The sequence below is a fragment of the Pseudophryne corroboree genome, chromosome 4 (assembly GCF_028390025.1).
Source record: "Pseudophryne corroboree isolate aPseCor3 chromosome 4, aPseCor3.hap2, whole genome shotgun sequence".
NCBI lineage: Eukaryota > Metazoa > Chordata > Amphibia > Anura > Myobatrachidae > Pseudophryne > Pseudophryne corroboree.
Window position 1 is genome coordinate 326813673 of NC_086447.1, and position 27801 is coordinate 326841473.

At 47.1% G+C, this 27801-nt stretch overlaps 1 protein-coding gene across 22 annotated transcripts in view; it reads right to left on the reverse strand.

Annotated features, from left to right (window-relative positions):
• Positions 1 to 24556, reverse strand: part of DLG1 (discs large MAGUK scaffold protein 1) — a 1011951-nt gene extending 987395 nt beyond the window's left edge. For 16 of the 22 annotated variants that reach the window (XM_063916392.1, XM_063916391.1, XM_063916389.1 and 13 more), the window contains exons 1-2: positions 24026 to 24553; positions 20747 to 20878 (exon numbers count right to left, since the gene is read on the reverse strand). In XM_063916392.1, the coding sequence (XP_063772462.1) occupies positions 20747 to 20878; positions 24026 to 24044 (151 nt within the window). In that variant the 5' untranslated portion in view covers positions 24045 to 24553. Of the gene's footprint in view, positions 1 to 20746; positions 20879 to 24025 lie in introns of all 22 variants that reach the window. The other 6 variants (XM_063916385.1, XM_063916383.1, XM_063916374.1 and 3 more) reach the window with 3 other exon arrangements.
• Between the last annotated feature and the right edge of the window lie 3245 nt (positions 24557 to 27801).

Consider the following 27801-nt stretch of genomic DNA (forward strand, 5'->3'; position numbering starts at 1 on the left):
CAGGATCCAGGGATCTACCTGCGAGTGAGCCCACTGCGCGCTGTAATTTTTGAGACGACCACCCACCGTCCCCGAGTCCGCTTGAGAAGCCCCAGCGTCATGCTGAGGCTTTTGTAGAAGCCGGGGAAGGCTTCTGTTCCTGGGAAGGAGCTGCCTGTTGCTGTCTCTTCCCTCGACCTCTGCCTCGTGGCAAATATGAATAGCCCTTTGCTCTCTTATTTTTAAAGGAACGAAAGGGCTGCGGTTGAAAAGTCGGTGCCTTTTTCTGTTGGGGAGTGACTTGAGGTAGAAAGGTGGATTTCCCGGCTGTAGCCGTGGCCACCAAATCTGATAGACCGACTCCAAATAACTCCTCCCCTTATACGGCAAAACTTCCATATGTCGTTTTGAATCCGCATCGCCTGTCCACTGTCGCGTCCATAAAGCTCTTCTGGCCGAAATGGACATAGCACTTACCCGTGATGCCAGTGTGCAGATATCCCTCTGTGCATCACGCATATAAAGAAATGCATCCTTTATTTGTTCTAACGACAGTAAAATATTGTCCCTGTCCAGGGTATCAATATTTTCAATCAGGGATTCTGACCAAACTACCCCAGCACTGCACATCCAGGCAGTCGCTATAGCTGGTCGTAGTATAACACCTGCATGTGTGTATATACTTTTTTGGATATTTTCCATCCTCCTATCTGATGGATCTTTAAGTGCGGCCGTCTCAGGAGAGGGTAACGCCACTTGTTTAGATAAGCGTGTTAGCGCCTTGTCCACCCTAGGAGGTGTTTCCCAGCGCTCCCTAACCTCTGGCGGGAAAGGGTATAATGCCAATAATTTCTTTGAAATTATCAGCTTTTTATCAGGGGCAACCCACGCTTCATTACACACGTCATTTAATTCTTCTGATTCAGGAAAAACTATAGGTAGTTTTTTCACACCCCACATAATACCCTGTTTAGTGGTACCTGTAGTATCAGCTAAATGTAACGCCTCCTTCATTGCCAAAATCATATAACGTGTGGCCCTACTGGAAAATACGGTTGATTCGTCACCGTCACCACTGGAGTCAGTGCCTGTGTCTGGGTCTGTGTCGACCGACTGAGGCAAAGGGCGTTTCACAACCCCTGACGGTGTTTGAGTCGCCTGGACAGGCACTAATTGATTGTCCGGCCGTCTCATGTCGTCAAACGACTGCTTTAGCGTGTTGACACTATCCCGTAGTTCCATAAATAAAGGCATCCATTCTGGTGTCGACTCCCTAGGGGGTGACATCCTCATATTTGGCAATTGCTCCGCCTCCACACCAATATCGTCCTCATACATGTCGACACACACGTACCGACACACAGCAGACACACAGGGAATGCTCCTAACGAAGACAGGACCCACTAGCCCTTTGGGGAGACAGAGGGAGAGTTTGCCAGCACACACCAAAAGCGCTATATATAACAGGGATAGCCTTATAATAAGTGCTCCCTTATAGCTGCTTTATATATATCAAAATATCGCCATAAATTTGCCCCCCCTCTCTGTTTTACCCTGTTTCTGTAGTGCAGTGCAGGGGAGAGACCTGGGAGCCGTCCTGACCAGCGGAGCTGTGAGAGGAAATGGCGCCGTGTGCTGAGGAGATAGGCCCCGCCCCTTTTCCGGCGGGCTCGTCTCCCGCTATTTAGTGAATCCAGGCAGGGGTTAAATATCTCCATATAGCCTCTGGGGGCTATATGTGAGGTATTTTTAGCCTTTATATAGGTTACATTTGCCTCCCAGGGCGCCCCCCCCCAGCGCCCTGCACCCTCAGTGACTGCGTGTGAAGTGTGCTGAGAGTAAAATGGCGCACAGCTGCAGTGCTGTGCGCTACCTTTAGAAGACTGCAGGAGTCTTCAGCCGCCGATTCTGGACCTCTTCTGACTTCAGCATCTGCAAGGGGGCCGGCGGCGCGGCTCCGGTGACCATCCAGGCTGTACCTGTGATCGTCCCTCTGGAGCTGATGTCCAGTAGCCAAGAAGCCAATCCATCCTGCACGCAGGTGAGTTCACTTCTTCTCCCCTCAGTCCCTCGTTGCAGTGATCCTGTTGCCAGCAGGACTCACTGTAAAATAAAAAACCTAAGCTAAACTTTTTCTAAGCAGCTCTTTAGGAGAGCCACCTAGATTGCACCCTTCTCGGCCGGGCACAAAAATCTAACTGGAGTCTGGAGGAGGGTCATGGGGGGAGGAGCCAGTGCACACCACCTGATCTGGAAAAGCTTTACTTTTTGTGCCCTGTCTCCTGCGGAGCCGCTATTCCCCATGGTCCTTTCAGGAACCCCAGCATCCACTAGGACGATAGAGAAATACACACGGAGTATATCCTGTGAACTGCCTATATTATGATAAACCTGACACACTTAGCTCCCTCAGGATATAGAATATAGGGAGAGCAATCTGAGAGAGACACACGAAATGGAGGTCACACAGCAGCTATATGCACACACACAGAGTCACAGTTTGTACAATGCAGAAATTATGACATGCAATAAAACTGCACTGGACTAGCAATACAGAGTAGTACTATGTATAGCTATACACTGAATAGATATAACAATGCACAGTAAAGACTGGATGTATATCACAGGGTACTTGTACTAAATAACCCTGACTAAATGCACTTTTCTCCGGCAGGGTCCACAGGATAACAATAGGATATGATGGAGCGACAGCGGATTGGCACCAAACGATCACAAGCTTTCAGTCCTCCTAGGATGCAACGGGCCCGTACATTTAACCCCGCCCACTGGCTCAGACAAATCAGTTTTTTTGTTTGGTGCGGCAGGAGCCGGACCATGGTCAGAGGGCTGCTGTTCTTGGCAGCCCTAAGCTTTCTTATTTTATTTTTATAGTCTTACTACGTTTTCTGAGTGATTTTTTCATAACAGCATCTTATACGCATATTGGAAAGAGTCGCTCCAACAACTCTCCGCCGGGTCACAACAACGCTTACCCACAGTACAAGTGCTGTCTCGATGGGCGTCTGTGACGGATATACTAGCAGGTCCAGCAGACGTTACCAGGCTGTGGCCGGAGCATGGGGAGAAAGGAAGGCATCGGTTCCACTTAGAAGCGGAATAACGGACACAGCCGCACTGTATTGAGAAGGAGACTACCGAACAGTAGCTGGCGAGCCAGCACCACAGGTGCTCCAGCGCTAGGCCTTAGAGATCATAAGGCACCAGGATTAGCATGAGGCTGCGATCCCTAGGGTTGATGTCAGCAGTGAAGATTCAGAAGCTCTCCTGGTCGCCACTCCCCCCAGTTCATGACCAGTTTCCGTCGGTCTCCCGCCATGAACTGATTGCCTCACTTCCGTCTCAGACGCTACCACGAGGGGTCTCGGTCGCAGCATAGCCGCTGCGTCCGTGTACACTAAGCGCTACCGTGAGGAGACCCGGTCGCAGTACAGGCGTCTGTATGATCGGTGCGTCTGCATACACAGTGAGTCTGTGTTCACTAAAAGTTCCCGGATCGGCAGTGTACACTAGTAGCATCTGGATCCACTCACCGTTCGCTAACATACTGATCGATCTTGGAAGTGGGGTGAGTCTCCATGTATCCCACTCTACTGAGTACGGGTTATACAGCACTAAATTTCTATCTACTTTTTGTCAGTATGAATAGTTATGTTTTAGTGCCTATTGCATATGAGTCTGTGTACATTACTGTGGTTTTCTTCGCAATGCGTCTGAATACGTTAAAGATATGTATAGAACAGAATTCAGTAATATGTACTCCTACATACTTTGAAATGTGTTTGTAGTTGATAATATGCTCACGACTATTATATATATATATATATATATATATATATATATATATATATATATATATATATATATATATATATATATATATATATATATACACACATATATACACACACATATACATACATACACACATATACATACATACACACACACACACACACACATATATACTAGTGTGAATGCTGACTTTATATAGGTGTCAGTGGTTTCTTCTGAGCCTCAATGCCGATGCATGGGTTGGGGTCAGATTGATATCACTTTAATATAGTAAAGTTATTACAGTCACAAATCGTGTAGTAAAGCCGATTATTTACCATGTCTAAGAGCGGCAAAGGTGACGAGGTTACATTACCACCAACACTCATAACATGTTTGTTTGTCTTGCAAAGTGGGATTACCCTCTCAGGATCTGGCACATGATGGGTTATGTACAAATTGTTTTGCGTTTCAACGTATTGCAAGGCAGGTCCCTGTTCAACGGCAGGTAGATCCACCTTGGGCTATGTTTGCACAGGCCTTGTCCAGTATAGCTGAACGGTTTATCCCTACAGCTTCAATACCAGGAGTAGGGTACACTATTAACCCATACATGCAGCTCCCTTCTTACGGTATAGCCCCAACAGATTCTCCAAGGAAGCAAGCTGATAAACCGAGTGTAAATATATCATCTAATTCACAGGCTCCACAGGATGGTACATCAGAAGATGATAGCCCTATATGAAAAACAGGTAGAGGGTATCAGCTCAGAGGATATAGCTGAATTAATTGGAGCAATGAAGGCTATTCTGTCCTTAGAGGATTCAGTAGAGCCGGTGTTAAAAACTAAGGCACCTGTGTTAAAACGTCCCAAAACAGTTAGGGTCGAGTTTCCAGGGTCAGATCCTAGCGGTTCGGGTTTTCGGCCATTTCGGTCACAAGGAAAAATAAAAGGAAAAAGTGAATCTAAGCAGCGCCAATACAATAAGTTTGGTAAGGCAAAGAAGCAATGGGCCACTAGAGGGCCAGCTTCCAAACCAGAACATAAACCATCAGCCTGATGGTGCGGGCCTCCGCCTGGGGGACTCCAGGGTAGGGGGCAGACTTCTTCAGTTTGCACACATATGGCAGAAGTCAACAACAGATGCTTGGGTGCAAGAAGCGTCTCTGGGCTATGTTTTCCCTTTCTAGAAGCAGCCTCCTCAAAGGTTCTTCTGAACCAGTCCGTCTTGAAAAGAGGCGAAGGCCAGAGTTCTGCAAGAAGCAGTTCAGAAATTGCTTCAGTCAGGAGTAATAATTCCAGTACCCCCTGCATAACGAGGACAGGGTTTTTACTCCAACCTGTTTTTGGTTTAGAAGCCAAATAGGTCGTTCCGGCCAATTCTCAATCTCAAAATGTTAAATACATTTGGGTAGCACAGTTCCACATGGAGACGTTGCGCTCCATAGTTTTGGCCATGGAACCAGGGGATTATATGGTATCCCTGGATATACAGGATCCTTACCTACATGTTCCTATAGCACTGTCCCATCAGTGTTATCTCAGGTTTGCTATCCTCCAGCAGCATTTCCAGTTCCAGGCCCTACCCTTTGGGTTAGCCACAGTCCCCAGAGTATTTACCAAGATTATGGTGGTTATGGCAGCTTGTTTCCGCAAGCAGAGGATAAGAATTTTTCCATACCTCGACGATCTGTTAATCCTGGGAAAATCCCAGGAACTGCTCTTGAGCCATCCCCAACAGACAATAACTTGTCTACAGGAGTACGGATGGCTCATAAATTGGGCAAAGTCATCTCTGACTCAGTCACAACGGATGATTCATTTGGGGGCTGTATTGGATTCAAGTCTGCAGAAAATATTCTTACCTCAGAACAAAATATCCAAGGAGCAATTAATGACTCAGGAGTTGTTACACAGTCAAACAATATCAATTGACGCAGCAATGCGAGTGATGGGTTTGATAGTGTCAACAATCGACATGGTGGAGTATGCACAGTTCCACTCAAGGCCTCTGCAGCGTCCGATTCCGGCCAGATGGAATGGAGTACATCAGACAATAAAGAAACAGACGATGGTACTTCCAGTAAAAGGTAAAAAGGTTGTTAGCCTGGTGGCTGCAGACATCCCATCTAGACAAGGGGAGACCCTTTTGGATATCAGATTGGGAGATCCTGACAACAGATGCCAGTCTTCAAGGCTGGGGAGCAGTGTCCGAAAAATTATGGTTCCAGGGACAGTGGACCACAGAAGAAAGTTGCCTACCAATAAACCTGTTGGAACTTCATGCCATATACTGGCCACAAATTCAGGCAAAGGACACTCTGCAAGGAAAACCAGTCCAGATCCGATCGGACAACGCAATGGTAGTAGTGTACCTCAACCATCAGGGAGGTACTCGCAGCAAAAAAAAAAAAAAAAAAAGCAATCAAGGAGGTAAGTCACATACTAAATTGGGCAAAAATCCATCTTCCAGCATTGTCCGCAGTGTTCGTTCCAGGAGTCCTAAACTGGGAAGCGGACTTTCTCAGTCGACACACCATTCAAGCAAGCGAATGGGCTCTACACCCAAAGGTCGTTCAGACTCTGGTAGACAAGTGGGGTTTGCCAGAGATAGATCTCATGGCGTCCCGTCTGAACAACAAAGTGCCCGCATACAGGGCAAGAACAAAGGATCCCGGAGCGATCTTTGTGGATGCCTTGTCAGTGAAATGGGATTTTCATCTGGCGTATCTATTTCCTCCGAACATCCTGCTACCAGGGTGGTAAGGAAAATAAAAGAAGCAAAGGGTGCCGTGATTCTAATAGCTCCAGCTTGGCCCAGAAAGCATTGGTACACAGATCTGCAGAGAATGTAGATGGATGCTCCACTTCTTCTCACTCAACGTCCAGATCTACTAATGCAGGGTCCTTGTTACCACAGGCATCTGGATCGACTATCGTTGACGGCGTGGCTCTTGAAACCTCTATCCTGAAGTCAAGAGGATTCTCACAACAGGTAATTCAAACAATGCTCAGAGCAAGGAAACCCTCCCCAGCTCGCATTTATCACTCAATATGTCAAGCCTATATTCATTGGTGCAGTGAAAAAAGTATGGACCCAAAATCTTTTAGAGTATCCAGAGTCTTAGATTTCCTTCAGGCAGGAATGGATAAGGGTTTGAAGGTGGCTTCCATGAGAGTGCAAGTATCAGCATTGACTGTACGGTTTCAAAAGAAGATTGCAAATTTACAGGATGTGCGTACTTTTTTCCAGGGAATGCTGCGCATTCAACCTCCTTTTGTTCCTCCTGCAGTGCCTTGGGATTTAAGTCTGGTTCTCAAAGCCAGTCAAGGTGCTCCATTTGAACCACTCGATAAAGTGGATCTTAAATGGTTGACAGCTAAAGTTCTCTTTCTACTGACTATGGCATCAGCTAGAAGAGTATCATATTTAGGAGCGCTGTCATGTAAATCTCCTTTTCTGATTTTTTTATCCAGATAAAGCAGTTCTCAGAACAAGGTCTGGTTATCTTCCTAAGGTGGTGTCTAAATTCCACCTTAATGAAGAAATTGTAGTCCCATCTTTTCAGGTATCGGGACTTTCTGTGGGAGAAACGTCGCTGGACGTAGTCCGGGCATTAATAATCTATGTGGATCATACCAGTGCCATCAGAAAGACAGATTCTCTCTTCATTCTCTACGGATTTCACAAGAGGGGATGGCTTGCTACTAAACATACGATAGCAAGATGGCTTCGACTGACTATTTTGGAAGCATACTCTCAAGCTGATCTCCCTGTTCCGGCTAATGTCTCTACTCACTCTACACGTAAGGTAGGTACTTCATGGGCAGCACAACATGGTGCTTCAACAGAACAGATATGTAAGGCAGCCACATGGTCTTCTATTAACACATTCATTAGATATTATGCCTTGGATACTTTTGCCTCTCATGACGCCAAATTCGGGCGAAAGGTTCTCCTGTCTAATCAGCAGCGTCCCCACCACTAAAAATTGCTTTGGGAAATCCCATTGTTATCCTGTGGACCCTGCCGTAGAAATATACGTCATGGTAAGAACTTACCGTTGATAACAGTATTTCTCCTATGTCCACAGGTTTCCCCTGGGATCTCACCCTGACGCACCTGATTTGAGGATCTTTATACTCACTAAACTCTTCCCTCTTGCATGGAAGGGTGTGCATATATGTTCTTCTCGCCTGAATAGGGTTCTACATAATGCTCCTGCCTAAATGCTTTGGAATCCAACTGATCTGTCTGAGCCAGTAGCCGGGGATATATATCGACGGGCCCGTTGCATCCTGGAAGGACTGAAAGCTGGTGATCGTTTGGTGCCAATCCGCTGTCGCGCCATCATATACCATTGTTATCCTGTGGAAATACCGTTATCAATGGTAAGTTCTTACCATAACGTATATTTTCTTAACTAACACTGTCAGCAGACATGTAGAATACTTAAGTGTCCTGTAAAATGCACAGCGCTGACAGGCAGGCAGCTTTACAGAGGAGGATTTGCCCAAACAGTCCCAGGATCAGCTCTGCTTGCTATAATGGTGCCCAAACGGGGGGGGCGGGGGGGGGGGGGGAGAGCAGCGGTCGTGTGTGTGACTAACAAGGAAAAAATGCGGAACCTCCGCAGTAGGTACCCAGCAACCAGGGCGCGGGAGCGTGTAGCGCACTGGGGGGGGGGGGGGGTGATGGAGCTGCAGCAGGAGATGTCTGACTGACATCTAAAACAGTCAGTGTCTCTGCTGCAGCCTTTGAAGTCTTCAAAAGTCTTTAAAAGCTTCTCTCAGGGATGCTGGAGCAGCCCCCCTGTTAAGTGCCTGCTTACTGCATGGCACCAACTACAAAACTGAGCTCCTGTGCACGGAGGCGGGGTCATTCCAATCCGCATCAGAACAATATATAGTTAGCTATATTGCCTAAATATGTACCCCACCTCAGTCTGCTTGGTCCATCGCGCACACCTGGCTAAATATTTTTACTCCCTTAAACATAATATGAACATTTTCAATTTGGCTTGTAAAATTTAGTCAGATGACAAATGTGCCAATTTCACATTAACACACACACACACACGGTCCAGTCACTAGCCCACTGTCAAACACCAAGCCCTAGGCAATCTAGGCACCCATTTGTGTTGCCTCCTAAATAACAGGTGTGAATAAGCTTTAATAAAAATGACAGAATACCAGAGCGAGGCTGTTAGCAGAGCAAAAGGGTCAAGTAAAATAGTATTTTAATTACCTACCGGTAAATTATTTTCTCGTAGTCCGTAAAGGATACTGGGAATCCATTTAGTACCATGGGGGTATAAACTGATCCACTAGGAGCCATGGGCACTATAGAAGATTGATTATGTGTGCTGGCTCCTCCCTCTATGCCCCTCCTACCAGACTCAGTCTAGGAAACTGTGCCTGAGGAGATGGACATACTTTGAGAGAAGGATAAAGAAAAGGAAAGTGGCGAGATTTCGAACCAGCACAACCATAACAAGAGGAAAGCCATGCTAACCAAAACTTGTAAACCGTAACAGCTGAACAAAACAACGGTACTTAACCAAGTAACAGTGCAGGAAAAACGAAGAACCGGGAGGGCGCCCAGTATCCCCTACGAACTTACCGGTAGGCAATTAAAATCCTATTTTCTCTTACGTCCTAGGGGATACTGGGAATCCATCTAGTACCATGGGAAAGTACCAAAGCTCCAAAACCAGGTGGGACAGTGCTCAGGTTCCTGCAGAACTGATTGGCCTCTGAGGACCTTCGGTTTGGTCAAAGTATCGAACTTGTAAAACTTTGCAAACGTGTTCGAACCTGACCAAGTACCTGCTTGGCAGAGCTGTAAGGCCGAGACACCCCGGGCAGCCACCCAATGGGAATCCACAAACCTAGTAGAGTGGACCTGTACAAATTTTGGAACCGGCAAGCCTACCGTGGAATAAACATGCTGGATAGTGAGCCTGTTACAGCGTACAATTGACTGCTTTGAAGCAGGACACCCAATCTTATTGGGATCATAGAGAACGAACAGCGAGTCCGATTTCCTTTGACGAGCTGTCCTCTTTACATACACCTTCAAAGCCCTCACAACATCCAAGGACTTTGAAGTAGCAGAGGTGTCCGTAAAAACCGGAACCACAATAGGTTGGTTGATGTGCAACGCGGACACCACCTTAGGAAGAAATTGCTGACGAGTCCTGAGTTCAGCTCTGTCCTCATCGAAAATTAGGTAGGGGCTCTTGTAAGACAACACCCCCAACTCCGACACACGTCTTGCTGAAGACAAGACCACCAGTGTGACGATCTTCCACGTAAGGTAGTTTACGTCAACCTCCTGTAACGGTTCAAACCAGTCCGATTGGAAGAACTGCAGCACCAAATTGAGATCCCAAGGTGCCGTGGGAGGCACAAAGGCCCTCATTCCGAGTTGTTCGCTCGCTAGCTGCTTTTAGCAGCATTGCACATGCTAAGCCGCCGCCCTCTGGAAGTGTATTTTAGCATAGCAAAATTGCGAACGAAAGATTAGCAGATTTGCGAATAGAAAATTCTTAGCAGTTTCTGAGTAGCTCCAGACTTACTCAGGCATTGCGATCAGTTCAGCCAGTTTCGTTCCTGGTTTGACGTCACAAACACACCCAGCGTTCGCCCAGACACTCCCCCGTTACTTCAGAGACTCCCGCGTTTTTTCCCAGAAACGCCAGCGTTTTTTCGCACACTCCCATAAAAAGGCCAGTTTCCGCCCAGAAACACCCACTTCCTGTTAATCACACTCCGATCACCAGAACGATGAAAAATCCTCGTTATGCCGTGAGTAAAATACCTAACTTTTGAGTAAAATAACTAAGCGCATGCGCTCTGCGAACCTTGCGCATGCGCAGTAAGCGACTAATCGCAATATAGCGAAACTCGGCAACGAGCGAACAACTCGGAATGAGGGCCAAAGGGAGGCTGGATGTGCAGAACACCTTTCAAGAACATCTGGACCTCAGGAAGAGAAGCCAATTGTTTCTGAAAGAAAATAGACAAGGCTGAAATCTGGACTTTTATGGAGCATAGTCGTTGGCCCACATCCACTCCCAACTGCAGAAAAAGCAGGAAACGTCCCAGATGGAATTCTACCGCAGAATATTGCCTGCTCTCACACCAAGAGACACATTTCTTCCAGATACGGTGGTCATTTTTAGACGTTACTCCCTTCCTGGCTTGGATCATAGTCGGATGACCTTGTCAGGAATCCCGCTCCTGGCTAGAAGCAGCCGTTCAACCTCCATGCCGTTAAACGTAGCCGCGGTAAATCTTGATAGACGAATGGTACCTGTTGCAGAAGATCCTCGCAAACAGGTAGAGGCCACGGACCTTCAAGCAGCACCTCGAGAAGATCCGCATACCAGGCCCTTCGTGGCCAGTCCGGAGCAATGAGGATTGCTTGAACCTTTTCCCTTTTTATTCTTTTTAGAATTCATGGGATCTGAGAAAGTGGAGGAAACACATACCAGCTGGTAAGACCCACGGAGTTGTCAGAGCGTCAACCGCCACTGCTTGTGGGTCTCTCAACCTGGAACAATACCGCTTGAGCTCCGTGTTGAGACGAGGGGCCATCATGTCGATTTGTGGATATCCCCACCAACGTGTCAACCACCGGAAGACCTCCGGGTGAAGGTCCCACTCCCCCGGGTGTAGGTCGTGTCTGCTGAGGAAGTCTATTTCCCAGTTGTCTACTCCCGGAATGAGGAACACAGACTACGCCATAGCGTGTTTTTCCATCCAGAGGATGCTTGACACCTCTGACATTGCGGCTCTGCTTTTCATTCCGCCCTGTCGGTTTATGTACGTCACATTGTCCAACTGGACCTGAATGGCCTGATTCTGAAGAAGAGATGAGACCTGCAGAAGGGCCTTGTATGTAGCTCTGAGTTCCAGGATGTTTATTGGAAGGACGACTACCTGACTTGACCATCTTCCTTGAAACTGCACCCTCTGGGTGACTGCTCCCCAACCTCTGAGGCTTGCATATGTGGTTAGCAGAAATCAATTCTGAACCTCCGACCCGCGACTAGGTGAGTAGTCTGTAGCCACCACAGAAGGGAGATCCCAGCTTTTGGTGACAGACGGATCCTCTGGTGCATGTGAAGATGCGATGCGGACCATTTGTCCAACAGATCTAGCTGGAAGGGCCTCGCATTAAACCTTACGTACCGAAGCAACTCATAAGGGGCCACAATTTTCCCCAGAAGGCGAATGCACAGAGATCCGGGTTGGCTTCAGGACAGCCCGAACCATCGACTGGACGATCACTCCTTCCTTTTTCCAAGGAAAGGAACACTTTCAGAGACTCTGTATCCAGTATCATTCCCAGGAAAGGAAGCATCTGTGTTGGTTCTAGGTGAGATTTTGGTAGGTTCATAATACACCCATGATCCAGGAGTAGTCTGGTTGAGAGGCCAATGCTGTCCAACAACCGCTCCCTGGATGGTCCCTTTTTCAGAAGATCATCCAGGTACGGAATTATGTTCACTCCCTGTTTGCGAAGGAGAAACATCATCTCTGCCATCACCTTGATGAACACCCTCGGTACCGTGTGAAGGTACGCATCCTTGATATCCAGAGACACTAGGAATTCCCCCTTCTCCAGACCTGAGATCACTGCTCTCAGAGACTCAATCTTGAATTTGAACACTCGCAAGTACGGGTTCAATGACTTGAGGTTCAGAATCGGTCTTACCGAACCGTCCGGTTTACCACACCTTTCCTGGAGTCCGCACTCGCGTCCACTGGCGAAGCCATAGACCTCTGCATGCAGACACTGCCATAGCTGTAGTACGTGCATTAAGCATGACTATTTTATGGCTTCCACCATAAAGTTTGCAAAGTCCTGTATATGTTGCAGGAGCAAAACAATCTCCCCTTGAGGTAAGGAATCTAACCCCTCAATTAGGTTACCCGACCATTTAGCTAGCAATGGCTCGCGTAATCCACCCACATGCTATAGTGGGTCACTGGGCCACTCCTGCCGCTGTATACAAAGATTTGAGCGTAGTCTCAATTTTGCAATCAGCTGCGTCTTTTAGGGAGGCTGCACCCGGGACAGGCAACACAATATTCCGTGAGAGCCTGGAAACCGATGCATCCACTATCGGTGGATTCACCCATATTTTTTCCTATCCTCAGGAGGAAAAGGAAAATAGTATTTTAATTACCTACCGGTAAATCCTTTTCTCATAGTCCATAGAGGATGCTGGGGTCCACATTAGTACCATGGAGTATAGACTGTTCCACTAGGAGCCACTGGCACTTTAAGAGTTAAATAGTGTGGATTGGCTCCTCACTCTATGCCCCTCCTACCAGACTCAGTCTAGAAACTGTGCCCGAGGAGACGGACATAGTTCGAGAGAAGGAAATACAAAGATAGTGGCGAGATTCACACCAGCTCACACATAAAGGCAAACCAAGCAAACCAGCTTGAACAAGCCAGCAACAGCTGAACAACAGTACTTAAACAAGTAACAATGCAGCACTTAACCAAGTAACAAGGCCATACTGAATTTAAGTAACTTATAGCAGGAGAACGAAGCACTGGGCGGGCGCCCAGCATCCTCTACGAACTATGAGAAAAGGATTTACAGGTAGGTAATTAAAATCCTATTTTATCTTACGTGCTAGAGGATGCTGGGGTCCAAATTAGTACCATGGGGGATGCACTAAAGCTCTTAGGATGGGAGGGAGAGCGCGGAGGCTCCTGCAAAACTGAATCACCAAACTGTAGGTCCTCAGAGGCCAAAGTATCGAACTTGTAGAACTTACCAAACGTGTTCAACCCTGACCAAGTAGCCGCTTGGCAAAACTGTAAAGCCGAAACACCCCAGGCAGCCGCCCAGGAAGAACCCACCTTACGAGTAGAGTGGGCCTTAACAGATTTAGGACACGGCAATCCTGCCGTAGAATAAGCATGCTGGATAGTGAACCTGATCCAGCGAGAAATCGTCTGCTTAGAAGAAGAACACCCAATCTTATTGGGAGCATCTAGGACAAACAGAGAGTCTGTGACGAGATGTTCTCTTCACATAAATCTTTAAAGCCCTCACAACATCCAAGGACTTTGAGGTAATTGAGGAGTCAGTAGCCACTGGCACCACAATAGGTTGGTTGATATGAAAAGCCGACACAACCTTAGGAAGAAACCGCTGACGCGTCCGGAACTCAGCTCTATCTTCTTAGAAAATTAAGTATGGGCTCTTGTAAAACAAAGCCCCCAGTTCAGACACACGCCTAGCAGATGCCAATGCCAACAGTGTGACCGCCTTCTAAGTGAGAAACTTGACCTCAACCTTTTGTAGAGGCTCAAACCAATCCGATTGCAGGAACTGCAACACCACGTTAAGATCCCAAGGTGCCGTAGGCGGCACAAAGGGAGGCTGGATGTGCAGGACCCCTTTCAAGAAAGTCTGAACCTCAGGGAGGGAAGCCAATTGTTTCTGTAAGAAAATGCACATGGCCAAAATCTGGACCTTAATGGACCCCAAACGTAGGCCCACATCCACACCTGCTTGCAAAAAGAGGAGAAACCGCCCAAGTTGAATCTCCACCGTAGGAAACTTCTTGGATTCACACCAAGACACATACTTTTTCCAAATGCGATGGTAATGATTAGACGTTACTCCTTTCCTAGCCTGGATCACGGTAGGAATAGCCTTGTTCGGAATGCCTTTCCGAGCTAAGATCAGGCTTTCAACGTACATGCAGTCAAATGTAGCCGCTGTGAGTCTTGATAAGCGAACGGCCCCTGTTGTAGAAGGTCCTCTCGAAGTGGAAGAGGCCTCTGATCTTCCAGCAGTAACTCCAGAAGATCCGCGTACCAAGCTCATCTTGGCCAGTCTGGAGCAATGAGAATCGCCTGAACTCTTGTTCTTTTTATAAGTTTTAGAATCCTTGGGATGAGTGGAAGTGGAGGAAACACATACACCGACTGGAAGATCCACAGAGTTACCAGTGCGTCCACTGTTACTGCCTGCTACTTGACCTGGAACAGTACCTGCAAAGCTTCTTGTTGAGGCGGGAGGCCATCACGTCTATTTGAGGGACGTCCCAAAAACTTGTCACCTCTGCGAACACCTCAGGGTGGAGTCCCCACTCTCCTGGATGAAGATCATGCCTGCTGAGGAAGTCCGCTTCCCAGTTGTCCACTCCCAGAATGAAGATTGCTGACAGCGCCATCGCGTGCTTTGCTGTCCACAGGAGGATCTTTGATACCTCTGCCATTGCAGCTCTGCTCTGCGTTCCGCCTTGTCGGTTTATGTAGGCCACCGTCGTTACATTGTCCGACTGCACCTGAATGGCCTGATCTTGCAGAAGATGTGCCGCATGTAGAAGGCAGTTGTACACAGCCCTTAGTTCCTGAATGTAAATTGGATGGATGGATGGATGGATGGATGGATGGATTCCAGACTTGACCACCTTCCTTGGAAGTTTTCCCCTTCGGTGACCGCGCCCCAGCCTCCGAGACTTGCATCCGTGGTTAGAAGGATCCAGCTCTGAATCCCGAACCTGCGGCCCTCAAGAAGGTGAGGCATATGCAGCCACCAGAGGAGTGAAATCCTGGCTTTTGGCGACAGACAAATTCACTGGTGCATGTTTAGGTGAGATCCTGACCACTTGTCCAGGAGATCCAGTTGGAAGGACCGTGCATGAAATCTTCCGTACTGTAGAGCCTCGTGGGAGGTCACCATCTTCCCCAGAAGGCGAATGCACTGATGAACCGATACCCGGGCAGGCTTCAAGACCTCCCGGACCATTTTCTGTATCACCAACGCTTTCTCCACCGGTAGAAATACCCTCTGCACTTCAGTGTCGAGGATCATCCCTAGGAAAGAATCTAGTTGTTGGCTCCATATGTGACTTTGGAAGATTCAGGATCCACCCATGATCCCTGAGTAGTAGAGTTGTGAGAACAATGGATTGTAACAATTTCTCCCTGGACGACGCTTTTTACAGCAGATCGTCCAGATATGGAATTATGTTCACTCCCTGCTTGCGGAGGAATAGCATCATCTCTGCCATTACCTTGGTGAGCACCCTCTGTGCCGTGGATAGGCCGAATGGCAGCGCCTGAAACGGACAGTCCAACAGAGCAAATTTGAGATACGCCGGTGTGGCGGCCAAATTGGAATGTGAAGGTACGCATCCATGATATCCAGTGATGCTAGGAATTCCCCCTCCTCCAGACCGGAGATCACCACCCTCAAAGATTCCATCTTGAACTTGAATTCCCTCAAATAAGGATTTAACGATTTGAGGTTCAATATTGGTCTAACCAAACCGTCTGGTTTCGGGACCACGAATAGGTTGGAGTAAAAACCCTTGTTTACCAGATGAGGTAGAACTGGAACAATGACATTTGCCTTTTTCAATTTTTTAATGGATCCCTACAGGATAGCCCTTTCTGTCAAATAAAGCTGGGAAGCCTAATTTGAAGAATCTGTGAGGTGGGAGTTCTTGAAACTCCAGTCTGTACCCCTGGGATACACAGTATCTTGCACCCAGGGGTCCAGGCCAGAGGACACCAAGACCTGACTGAAATTTCGCAGACGAGTTCCCACCTGTCCGATCTCCAGGCTGGGAGGTCCACCGTCATGCTGAGGATTTTGAGGAAACAGAAGCCGGCTTCTGTTCCTGGGAACCTGTTGGTGCAGGTTTTCTGGATTTTCCCCCCGACCACTTCTGAAGAAGGTGGAAGAGGCTTTGGACTTCTAAAACTTTGCGGTCCGAAAGGACTGCATTGTAGACGTAGAAAAAGGACTTCTTTGCCGTCGGAGTGGCTGAGGGAAGGAAGGCTGACTTACCCGCTGTTGCCATGGAGATCCACGCATCCAAAGCCTCCCCAAATAGAGCCTGACCTTTTCTCGTAGTCCATAAGGGATATTGGGGACACAGTACGATGGGGTATAGACTGGGTCCAAAGGAGCAAGTGCACTTTAAATTTCTTCAACTGGGTGTGCTGGCTCCTCCCCTCTATGCCCCCTCCCAGAGGCAGTTATAGGTAAAACAGAGCCCAAAGGAGAAATGACATACTTGAGAGAAAGAACATCAGATTTACACACCAGCACACTATAACATAACTGGGCCAGCAACGGCTGGCAACAAAACAGCAACAGCTGAACAGGTAACAGAACAGAGAACCTGCAGAAAGTCACTGCACAGAGGCGGGCGCCCAATAACCCTTATGGACTACGAGAAAAGAATTTACCGGTAGGTATTAAAATCCTATTTTCGCTAGCATCCATAAGGGATACTGGGTACACATTAGTACAATGGGGATGTCCCAAAGCTTCCAGAACGGGCGGGAACATGCGGAGACATCTGCACCACCGCCTGCCCAAATTGGGTATCCTCTTTGGCCAAGGTATCAAATTTGTAGAACTTCACAAAGGTGTTCTTCCCTGACCAGGTAGCGGCTCGGCATAGTTGCAGGGCCAAGACTCCACAGGCAGCTGCCCAGGAAAAGCCCACCGATCTTGTAGAGTGGGGCTTCAGAGACTTAGGAACAGGTAAGGCTGCCGACACATAGGCCTGTTGGATAGTAAGTCGAATCCAATGAGCAATGGACTGCTTTGAAGCAAGGCAACCCTTCTGCGCATCATAGAGCACGAACAAGGAATGAGTTTCTGATCCGAGCCGTCCTCTTGACATAGATTTTCAAGGCTCGCACAGCATAAAATGACTCCGGAGGGGCAGAAGTGCCAGAACTGGACAGAATCACAATAGGTTGATTCAAGTAAAACGCAGAGACCACCTTTCTCTTTCCTCATAAAAGACCAAGTATGCACTTTTACACGATAAGGCCCCCAATTCCGAGACACGTCTAGCAGAAGCCAGGGCCAGTAACATCACCGTCTTCCACGTGAGGTACTTGTCTTCTACCGTCAGAGGTTCAAACCAGGAGGACTGCAGAAAACGTAACACCACATCCAAATCCCAAGATGATGTAGGCGGCAGAAACGGAGGTTGTATGTGAAGCACCCCTTGCAAGAAGGTCTGAACTCCTGGCAATAGAGCCAACTTCTTCTGGAAGAAGACGGAAAGAGCTGAAATCTGGACCTTAATGGATCACAGACATAATCCTTTATCCACTCCAGTTTGCAGGAAACAAAGGAATCTTCTCAAGTGGAAGTCTGCAGATGGATGTGTGTGTTCCTCGCACCAGGAGACATATCTCCGCCAGATATGATGATAGTGTTTTGAAGTCACAGGTATTCTGGCTTGCACCATAGTGGCACTGACCTTTTTGGAAAGCCCTTTGTAATATAGGATGTTCGCCTTAACCTCCATGCCATCAAACGAAGTCACCGTAAGTCCGGGTAGACGAACGGTCCTTGTTGAAGACGATTCCTTCTTAGTGACAGAGGCTAAGGGTCTTCTACGGACATGTCCAGGAGAGCCACGTACCACGCTCTTCGGGGCCAATCCGGGGCAATCAAGATTGCTTGCACTTCTTGCTGCTTGATCTTTTTGAGCACCTTTGGGATCAACCGAATCGGAGGAAATAGGTAGAACAGCTGGTAAGGCCAAGGCGATGTCAGCGCATCCACTGCGCTCGCCTGAGGGTCTCTGGTCCGCTCACAATAGCAGCAAAGCTTCTAGAGGCGAGACGCCATCATGTCGATCTGTGGTCATCCCCATCGGTCGATGATCTGTTGAAACACCTGAGGGTGGAGTCCCCACTCCCCAGGGTGGTGATCGTGGCGACTCAGGAAGTCCGCTTCCCAGTTGTCCACTCCCGGAATGAAGATAGCGGACAGTGCTCTTGCATTTCTTTCTGTCCAGAGGAGTATCCTTGATACTTCTCGCATGCAGGCCCTGCTTTTTGTCCCTCCTTGTCGATTGATGTACGCCACGGCTGTGGCGATGTCCGACTGAACCTGGATTGCCAGATTCCGGAGCAGAGGGGAGGCCTGAATCAGAGCATTGTAGATAGCCCGAAGTTCCAGGATGTTGATCGGAAGTAGGGCCTCTTGGGCAGACCACCTGCCCTGGAACTGTGCGCCCTGGGTGACAGCTCCCCATCCTCTTAGACTCGCATCAGTCGTGAGGAGGACCCAATCCTGAATCATGAAGTGTCGACCTTCCAGTAGATTGGAAGACTGTAGCCACCACAAGAGAGAAATCCTGGTCTGGGGTGAAAGCTGAATCATCCGGTGCATCTGGAGATGGGAACCGGACCATCTGTTCAGGATGTCCAATTGGAAGGGTCTGGCATGGAACCTTCCATACTGTATCCCAGGCATTCCCAACCACGGTCCTCAAGGCACACCAACAGTGCAGGTTTTAGTGATATCCAGGCTGCAGCACAGATGGTTAAATCAAAATAACTGAGCTACTAATTAAGTCACCTGTCCTGAAGCCTGGATATCACTAAAACCTGCACTGTTGGTGTGCCTTGAGGACCGTGGTTGGGAATGCCTGCTGTATCGCCTCGAACGAGGCCACCATCTTTCCCAACAATTTTAAGCAAAGATGAATGGATATTCGAGCAGGTCGGAGAACCATGTGAACCATTTCCTGGAGCGTTCTCGCTTTGTCCTATGGGAGGAATACTCGTTGTGCTACAGTATCCAGTAGCATACCCAGAAACAGGAGCCACTGAGACGGGTCCAAGTGGGACTTCTGGAGATTTAGGATCCGCCCGTGGTGAGACAGAAGTTGTATCGTGCGATCTGTATGGAGCGGGAGAAGCCCGCGGGAATTCACTTTTATCAGGAGATCGTCCAGGTGAGGGACAACGTTGACCCCCTGGACTCTGAGATGAAACTTAATTTCCACCATCACCTTCGTGAACACCCTCTGAGCAGTAGACAGGCCGAAGGGTAACGCCTGGAAATGGTAGTGACCGTTCAGCAGGGCGAACCTCAGATAGGCCTGATGAGGAGGACAAATCGGGATGTGGAGGTAGGTGTCCTTGATATCCAGGGATACCAGGAATTCCTGTGGTTCCAGGCCTGCAATCACCGCTCGGGTTCCGGCTGACACGCCGAACGGAAGAATGCAGACAGCGAAAAGACAGACAACAGAAGACAGACAGACACCAGTCAGACAGTGGTGAAACACCGACAGATAAAACTCAGACAAAAGGTAACATATAGACAAGGGAAACACCGACAAGGCCGACAGAACAAAGACCGACAGTTCAGAAGTCATACAACAGTCACATCGACAACCCCAAAACAGACAGCGCATCCATCGACAAAACAGACCGACACGCCCTTCATCAGACAACAATAATACCGAACCACAACAGACCGACAGTATATACACAGACACACAAAAGACCGACAAAACACAAGTCAGACGTGCATTAGACAGACACGCAAAAAAACAGACAGACAGTAAAAGAGACCGACAATTCATAAAACAGACCCCAATAATACCGACACGTAAAAGACCGACAGCCCATACCTACACAGATAAATGACCGACAATACATACATATAACAGAATCAAATAATACCGACACGTAAAAGACCGACAGATTATTAGGACAGGGGCCCATATATCGATTTCATAGACTTCTGAGACTTTCATTTCCCCAACACTACCCTCCTACACACAGACATGTCGCCGGGTACACACCTGCACCCTTGGCTTCAAATAGCTATTGGGGGTGGATGAGGGTCCCAGCGTCCAGTCCTGTATGGCCCTCTACCACTGGCATGAGCTACCACCATAGCTCATCATCACCCCAGCAACCCCCTGTTATACTCTCATCTGTGGATCTACAGGTCCCAGGCAGACCTGTCAGCATTCTAACTAGTAAGCCAAACTCACACAGGCTAGAGTCATGCGCGCAAGGCCCCCCCCACACACACCTCCCCCAGCCCCTGCAGCACACCCCTTCCCCTCAGCAGGATGTCGCGGTCGGTATTCTGACCGCCAGCATATCGATCCCAACCCTTATACACAACCTATGGCATGGAGACTCACCTATTAATGCTTGAAATAGGTTACTCTGAAAGATACCAATTACTCGCTCAATAGATCTCCCAAGTTGTTTGTCCTCAGTTTGGTTCAATCTGGTGCGATATTCCTCCAAGAGGTCCAATGCGCGCTGGGTGTCTACAAGAAATTAAAAAAAAAAAAAAAAAACACATTTACTTAACCTTAGATAGCAATAACTACAAATAAATTGTAATTTAAGAATACAAATTGAATACCACCGGGAAGGAGGTACCGGCGATATTTCATTCAGTGTGCTGTTTAGTCCGACTAGTGGATTTCTGCTCGCACCACTCTGGGAATGCAAGCAGAAATCTGACAAAACTAGATGCCGCAATTCTGTTTTATGCCCTAGTGCAGGGCAAACAGCATGGTGACGGGACACTTATGTCGGAGAATGCCTATTCTTAAACCACAAGGAGCAAGTACCGGCATTCTCAGACAAAGCAGTGCGCTGAATTGAATAGCGCCGGTACCTCCTTCCCGCCGCTAATTAATCTGTGTTCAATTGAACCGACTCCTAAAACTGCAAAGCTAGACTCCACTTGTATGCCGACAGACATCTAAAAAAGTGTAAATGCTCTTCAGTCCAACAAAAATACTGAATATGGAATACTGACATGAATTAAAAACGCAGCATTCTTATGAACAGACAACACCAGCAACCTGTGGCTCTGCAACTGTTTTGAAACTACAAGTCCTAGCATAACCACCCACTAATCAGTTCATAAAGCATGCTGGGATTTGTAGTTTCACAATAGCTGGAGAGCCACAGGTAATTATCGCATATAAAGCATTAGCAAAAGGACTCAAAGCATGGAAGTTTGTTATACTCCTTTGACACCAAAATCCCATGTCAGAGAAAAAATTTCACCCGCGCGGCTAACTGACATCTAGACGGAGCAACAATCAAAATGTTCCATTTTGCGCTCCCTAATGGTAGCCACGGAGGGTAACTGAATCGCCCCAATGGTGTTTAAACACTCACAGTTTCCACTATCACAAGGAGTAAAAAGATCTCCTAGTCTAGCTTCAAAACTATGGCTAAGAATTTGTATATAAAATGTGTTTGCATGCATGCTTCTCATTATGTATACAAAAAAAAAAAAAAAAAAAAAAAAAAAAGAGGGGGGGTTGCTATTGTCCACTTAACTCATTAGTGAGCTTTTTATACAGCTCTTTAAATATAGATGTCAATTAACTTTTAAAACAAATATAGGGGTCAATTCTATTCGGCAACTAAAGAATAGCGCCGGGAATTAGCTCCCGACGCTATTCAATTCTGCTACTAGTTGCCCGCAATTGTCGGGAATTCTTCTCTCATCCCCGGGGTATGAGAGAGGAAAACCGACAAAAGTGCTGCCTCGCGGCCGGCGCGAGGCTGATTCTGTCGGGAATCAGCCTCGCGCCGGGTAGTTAAGTCGGAGAATGCCCGTTCTCCCGACAAAACTACCTGTTAAGTCGGCGAGAACGGGACATCGCCGACTTAACTTTAGCTGAATTGAATAGCGTCGGGAGCTAATTCCCGGCGCTATTCTTTAGTTGCCGAATAGAATTGACCCCATAGAATGATGTGGTTGTATCAAAACATGGTCAAAAGGTATCCACATATGCAGACTAAAGTAAAAATATTAATACAGGGAAGTTTTTCTACTTTCCCTACTAACCACTTTATTACTATATGTTGTTGCCAACAAATAAAACGTTTAAAACAGCCTGTTTGCTTTCATAGTTACCCTCCCTCTCAGCATTCAACTCCCACCCTATATCTACATTATTATTATTTTTATTTATTTTACTTATATGGCGCCACAAGGGTTCCGCAGCTCCTAACAGAGTACATAAACAAATAAGCAAAACAGGAACACAATGACTTACAGTACAAGACAATGTAGGACAAATACATAGGGGGGATTCAACTGTTGCAGCGTCTAATCTTGCAGAGACAATCAATTGATGCAGTTTATCGAGATTTTCACGTTCATCAGTATTGGGTTTAGCTGCGTAAAGCGGGTAAACCGGATTAAACTAATGGGCGCGACCTCGAAAAGTGCAGTTTAGGCGACCAAACAGGTCACCTTTTGCACATTTTAGCTCGCCACCCCCCAAGGGGTGAGAGCTGAAATGCCAGCGCCAGCAGCTGTTCGCGCCCAACAGGAGAAACAATTATACAGCTCCGTCAGGTGCTCAGGAAAGAAAGCTGCCTGCACCAACAATTGAATTTCCCCAATGGTATATTAACATTGCTACATCAGGGGCCAGGACACTGAAACATTATATATTTTCTTAGTAGGCCACACTATCTATACCAATACGTTATGACACTCTGGTATATTTGCTACTTTGTTTGTAAATACCATTTTGCATCATATTTCTGTTGGAAATTATAGAAAAAATAAAATAAATAGCACAATTTAAAATTCAATGTAAATATTCCCTTTTATAAAACATTTTAAAATTAACAAATTTGTATGTATATTTTTATTTAAGGGTTTATAAACATTTCTAAAAATACTACAATGTTATCAGTCTCCCAAAGGAACTGCCCAAGTATCAAACCAATCACAACAGTTTAACAATAAAAGTGGCTTCTTTTACATGCATAGAAAGGACACCTCCTTGACAAGTCTCCTTTTCAGTCTGTATCACTATGAATCAGATCAGCAAAGCAGTAAACAAATCAGCTAACAAATAAGCTATGAGAATAGTGTGTCTTAATGAGATGCAAGAGTCATAGTATACCTAGTCTAATGTCAATTAAAACTGAAAAATATAAACATAGCCTCAAACCCGATCATTTAGAAACAAATGAACGTAAAAAAAGATATATATAGATATATATATATATATATATAGTGCAAAGGCTTATTTATAGCAGTAACAGGGGGACATGAACACCCAGTGTTACTTTTGTAATCAGACCTCGTTAACTTTACCATAACATAACCAAACTCCATAAACTCTAAACTGGTTAGCCATTTCGGGATGCAGCATAAAGGGCAAATTAAGTAGTTTACGGCTTATCAACATTCCAAGGAAAACCAGAAAAACCATGTGCTTCTTGTGTTACAGGGATACTACAGAACTCTACGACATACAGTAGAGTCACCACTGTTGTCTGTGTGTATAGCTATCCACATAGTGGGGGCCACTCACTGAGCAGCAGGAGAGGTACAGGCACCACAGGAGTGAGGGGACACTCACTAAGCAGCAACAGGGTAGGTACAGGCACAATGCACAGACAATAAAGTGATACAAGACACACACCTTGCTTCCTGACAGGCATAGTGCCTCCCCCCTGACACACACCAACAGGCTGTCAGGAGGATGACCTCGGCTGCCCCCGTACCCCTCAGCTGAAGAGTCCACGAAATTATTCCCAGCTCTTAATGTGCCCCACCTCCCCTAGTAGGAGGGCGTCGAGCTCTTTCCTCCACCCCCCGCAGTGGAGCAGTGGGAAAGTCCTTTTCTGTGCGGGATTCCTCCCCCGGGACTCTTCCACGCACTATGGAAGGGAGGTTCCCAACTCGTGTATTTCCAGTACAAGTAACGTGAGGAGGGCTATGGCTGCGCTCAGTCCGGGATGAGGGGGCGCCTCCTGCAGCGGGACACAAAGTTGTTGGTGCGGGAGTCCGAGTCCGCGGCAGACAAGGGGATCGCACTGCAGCTCAGGGACACAACAAGAAAAAGTTATTTCCCACGTCCGCCGTGCCTCTCCTCAGCCTTTGCGCTACCCCTTCCCTCCACTTCTTCTCCTTCTCGTCTGTCTCTGTCAGGTCCCCCGCCCCCACCTTCTCCTCTCCGTCCTCTCCCACCCCCTTCCTCCTCCTCTTCTCTCTCCCACCGCTCTGAAACCAAAACTTTACTCCAAAATGGCGCCCCGGAGCTGACTGGAGTACACCACGTGACCTCCCCTTCAGTCCCGGTGCCGTCTCCGCCAATCAGGAGTGAGCTCTGCCGGGCAGCAGCACCAGCCTGTACCTTAGCAGTAGCTATAAAAGCTGTCGTGTGTGGTCCCCTTAAAGCGGCTAAGGTGAGCGGGTGGGGTCACGCGTCTCACCTCTTTAAAGCGGCAATCTGTTTTTTAATACTGTTGTCATTAGGGAGAAAGTTAAATCCCGCTTTGCTATATATACGTATATTATTATTTATTTATATATATATATATATATATATATATATATCTCCTTACACTGCTAATCACATTGTTGCTAAAATGTGCTGCTGGCATCTGTGGGCACTGGGCATGCTTTGCCCTGCAGCCTGGGTTAGGTATGATATGGTGTAGTACAGTCCCAGTCATGCTAATACTGCCTGGGCTTTGTGACAATGTAATGCTTTTGTATTTTGCAGTCACTATTTTGAAAAGTGTTAAATTCAAAATTCTAGCTCAATAATAGGTGGAATGAATTGCCTCTAGATATACAGCAGGCATTCCCAACCACGGTCCTCGAGGCACACTAAGTGCAGGTTTCAGTGATATCCAGGCTTCAGCACAGGTCAGACTTACCTACATTTTGGCTGCTCTCTGCGGGAGAGAGCAGCCAGGTCAGCTCAGAGGGCGGGCAGGGGAGGCTGTGACGTCGTGGAGGGGGCGGGACGGGCGGAGAAAGGGTGGAGCGGGGGCGGAGCAAGGGTGGGGTCATGACGATGCCTATTTTAAGCCACGCCCCCCGCTCTGTAATGCCGCGATCACCGGCATTACACTGCAGGGGGCGTGGCTATGATGACGCGATTCAGCAAGAATCGCGTCATCAACTGCCCGGACCGCCCACTTTACACACTAAGTGGGCGGACGGGCAGGGGGGTCCCAACGAATCGGGAGACTTGCCTGCTCTTCCGGGGGGCCGGGAGGGTCACCCGATTTTCGGGAGCCTCCCGGCCATTCCGGGAGAGTAGGCAAGTATGGCACAGGTGACTTAATTAGTAGCTCAGTTATTTTAATTTAACCATCTGTGCAGCAGCCTGGATATCACTAAAACCTGCACTGTTAGTGTGCCTTGAGGACCGCGATTGGGAATGACTGATATACAGAAAAAACAGGAACTGGACTGTTCTCAGTTGCAAACGCAAGAAATACCTATCAGGGCTGTTTCTAGCCAATTTGGCTCACAGTGCGAGATTTAAAAATGCACCGCCCCCCCCCCCCATGACATAAAAAATGGGTCGTGGCCTCATCTAAATGGGTGTGGCCTCATTTAAATGGGCATGGCCTCGTCTGAGAAGACTACCTCACAATCCAGTTTTTGACCCTGCTCCAACAGATCACGACCACCACAGGAAAAAAAAATTCTACCATATTAAGCCCCACACAGTAATGTCCCCTGCACCATATTATACCACACACTGCAATGCCTGATAAAGTCAATTATTATCTTAAAACATAAAGCTATACCGCTAGACTCGCTATTACCGTGGAGCCGCTATGGCCGCTAGACTAATTACACACACTACGTACTAAGTACGCTATTTGCGTACTGAGTACCGTATGGATACGCACTTAGCGTATCAGACGCTGTGCCGTGGGCACGACGCACACCTGGTGATATACTGTAAACCTTATTAATGGAACAATGTAAGGATATGCTTATACTTTAAACTTTAGCAGCCTAGTACTGCAACGATGTAATACCTTAAAACCTTAAGTAGCGCTGGCGGTATGAAGTACCCGCAGTGCGTACACCTTAACAATGCTTATACACCTTATACCGATTTAATACGCTATAAAAGCCCTTTGCAGGAAAGTGAAAACACAACACCGGTTTGTGGTAAACCACTGGGCTCTAACACCGCAGTGGATTATTCAAAGAAAAAGGGGTAAACAGATACAAGTTATACACTACAGGCTAACAAGGAAATCTAAACAGAATAACAGAGAATAATGGCTACAGAGAATATACATACATGGGGAATCGTTCGCAAGCGCGTCCTGGACCCAGTCCTCCGCTATCAGGTAGAAAGCGTAAGAGTCTTCTCACCGGCCAGGCAACAATGGTCCTTATATACACAACATGCATACACAATACAATGGTCACTGTAATCTCATTGTTCATTGGACACAGGAATATGTCTCTACATTACAGCAAAGGTCATAGGTGGATTTGAATAGGTAGGCGATGTCCTTTTCCAACTGCTCTGGTGGGAGGTATCCTCTGGATTCCCGCCGCATGTGTAATTTAACGGAAAAAAAATTAAATGTTCATATTCTATTTTTGTACATAACTATACGCAGGAGCAAGCGATCCTTTCCTAACTAACACCGGAATGTTACCCTTAAAATACCCTACAGCTGGATACTAGACATCACCTTCCCACCATTATCTAACCCTTCCTATCATGCAAAGATGAATCTCTCTGTCCAGGAACTGTTTAAACTAATATTACTCGCTGTCATGGGCTAGGGGAACTACATATACAAAATGCACTATTTGGGTTAAATATGCTATATTCTAATAGCACACTACACACTCACAAACTCCGCCGTAAATACACATATCATGCGCACGAGTCGCCGGAGCGTCTCTTACGCAACTTGCGGATATGTGCACGCACGGGGGACCGTGTGCACGAGCAGCGCGCATGTGCATGAGGGGTTAGTACAAGGGATATGTGCAACAATATTTTTCGACTTTGACAGTCCACCCTTTGGCAGTCAACAATAACTGCCACTATCCAAACAGAAAAATATACACTACAATCTTTACAGATGGTTAGAGTAAAAGGAAAACAATACAATACCTAAAAATGATTGGGTGGTAGGAGGAGAGGAGTAGGTGGGTAATGTATGACCTTGTGGGATAGAAAGAGCATGTATGTATGAACTTCATGTCTGAGGGGCATGTATCATCGTGCCGTACATGTTCTAGATAAGCTTCGAGGTATTGCGAAGTATACATTAAATCCTTCTTATCCCGTATTAAGGGTCTGTAAGTGGGCCAACAAACACTACCGAGCTCTTTTCGGCTTCTTGTTCCAACAAATGGGGTGCACATTTAGTTGATGATACATGCAGGGGGAAAAACATGTGAATGCTAATATATGTA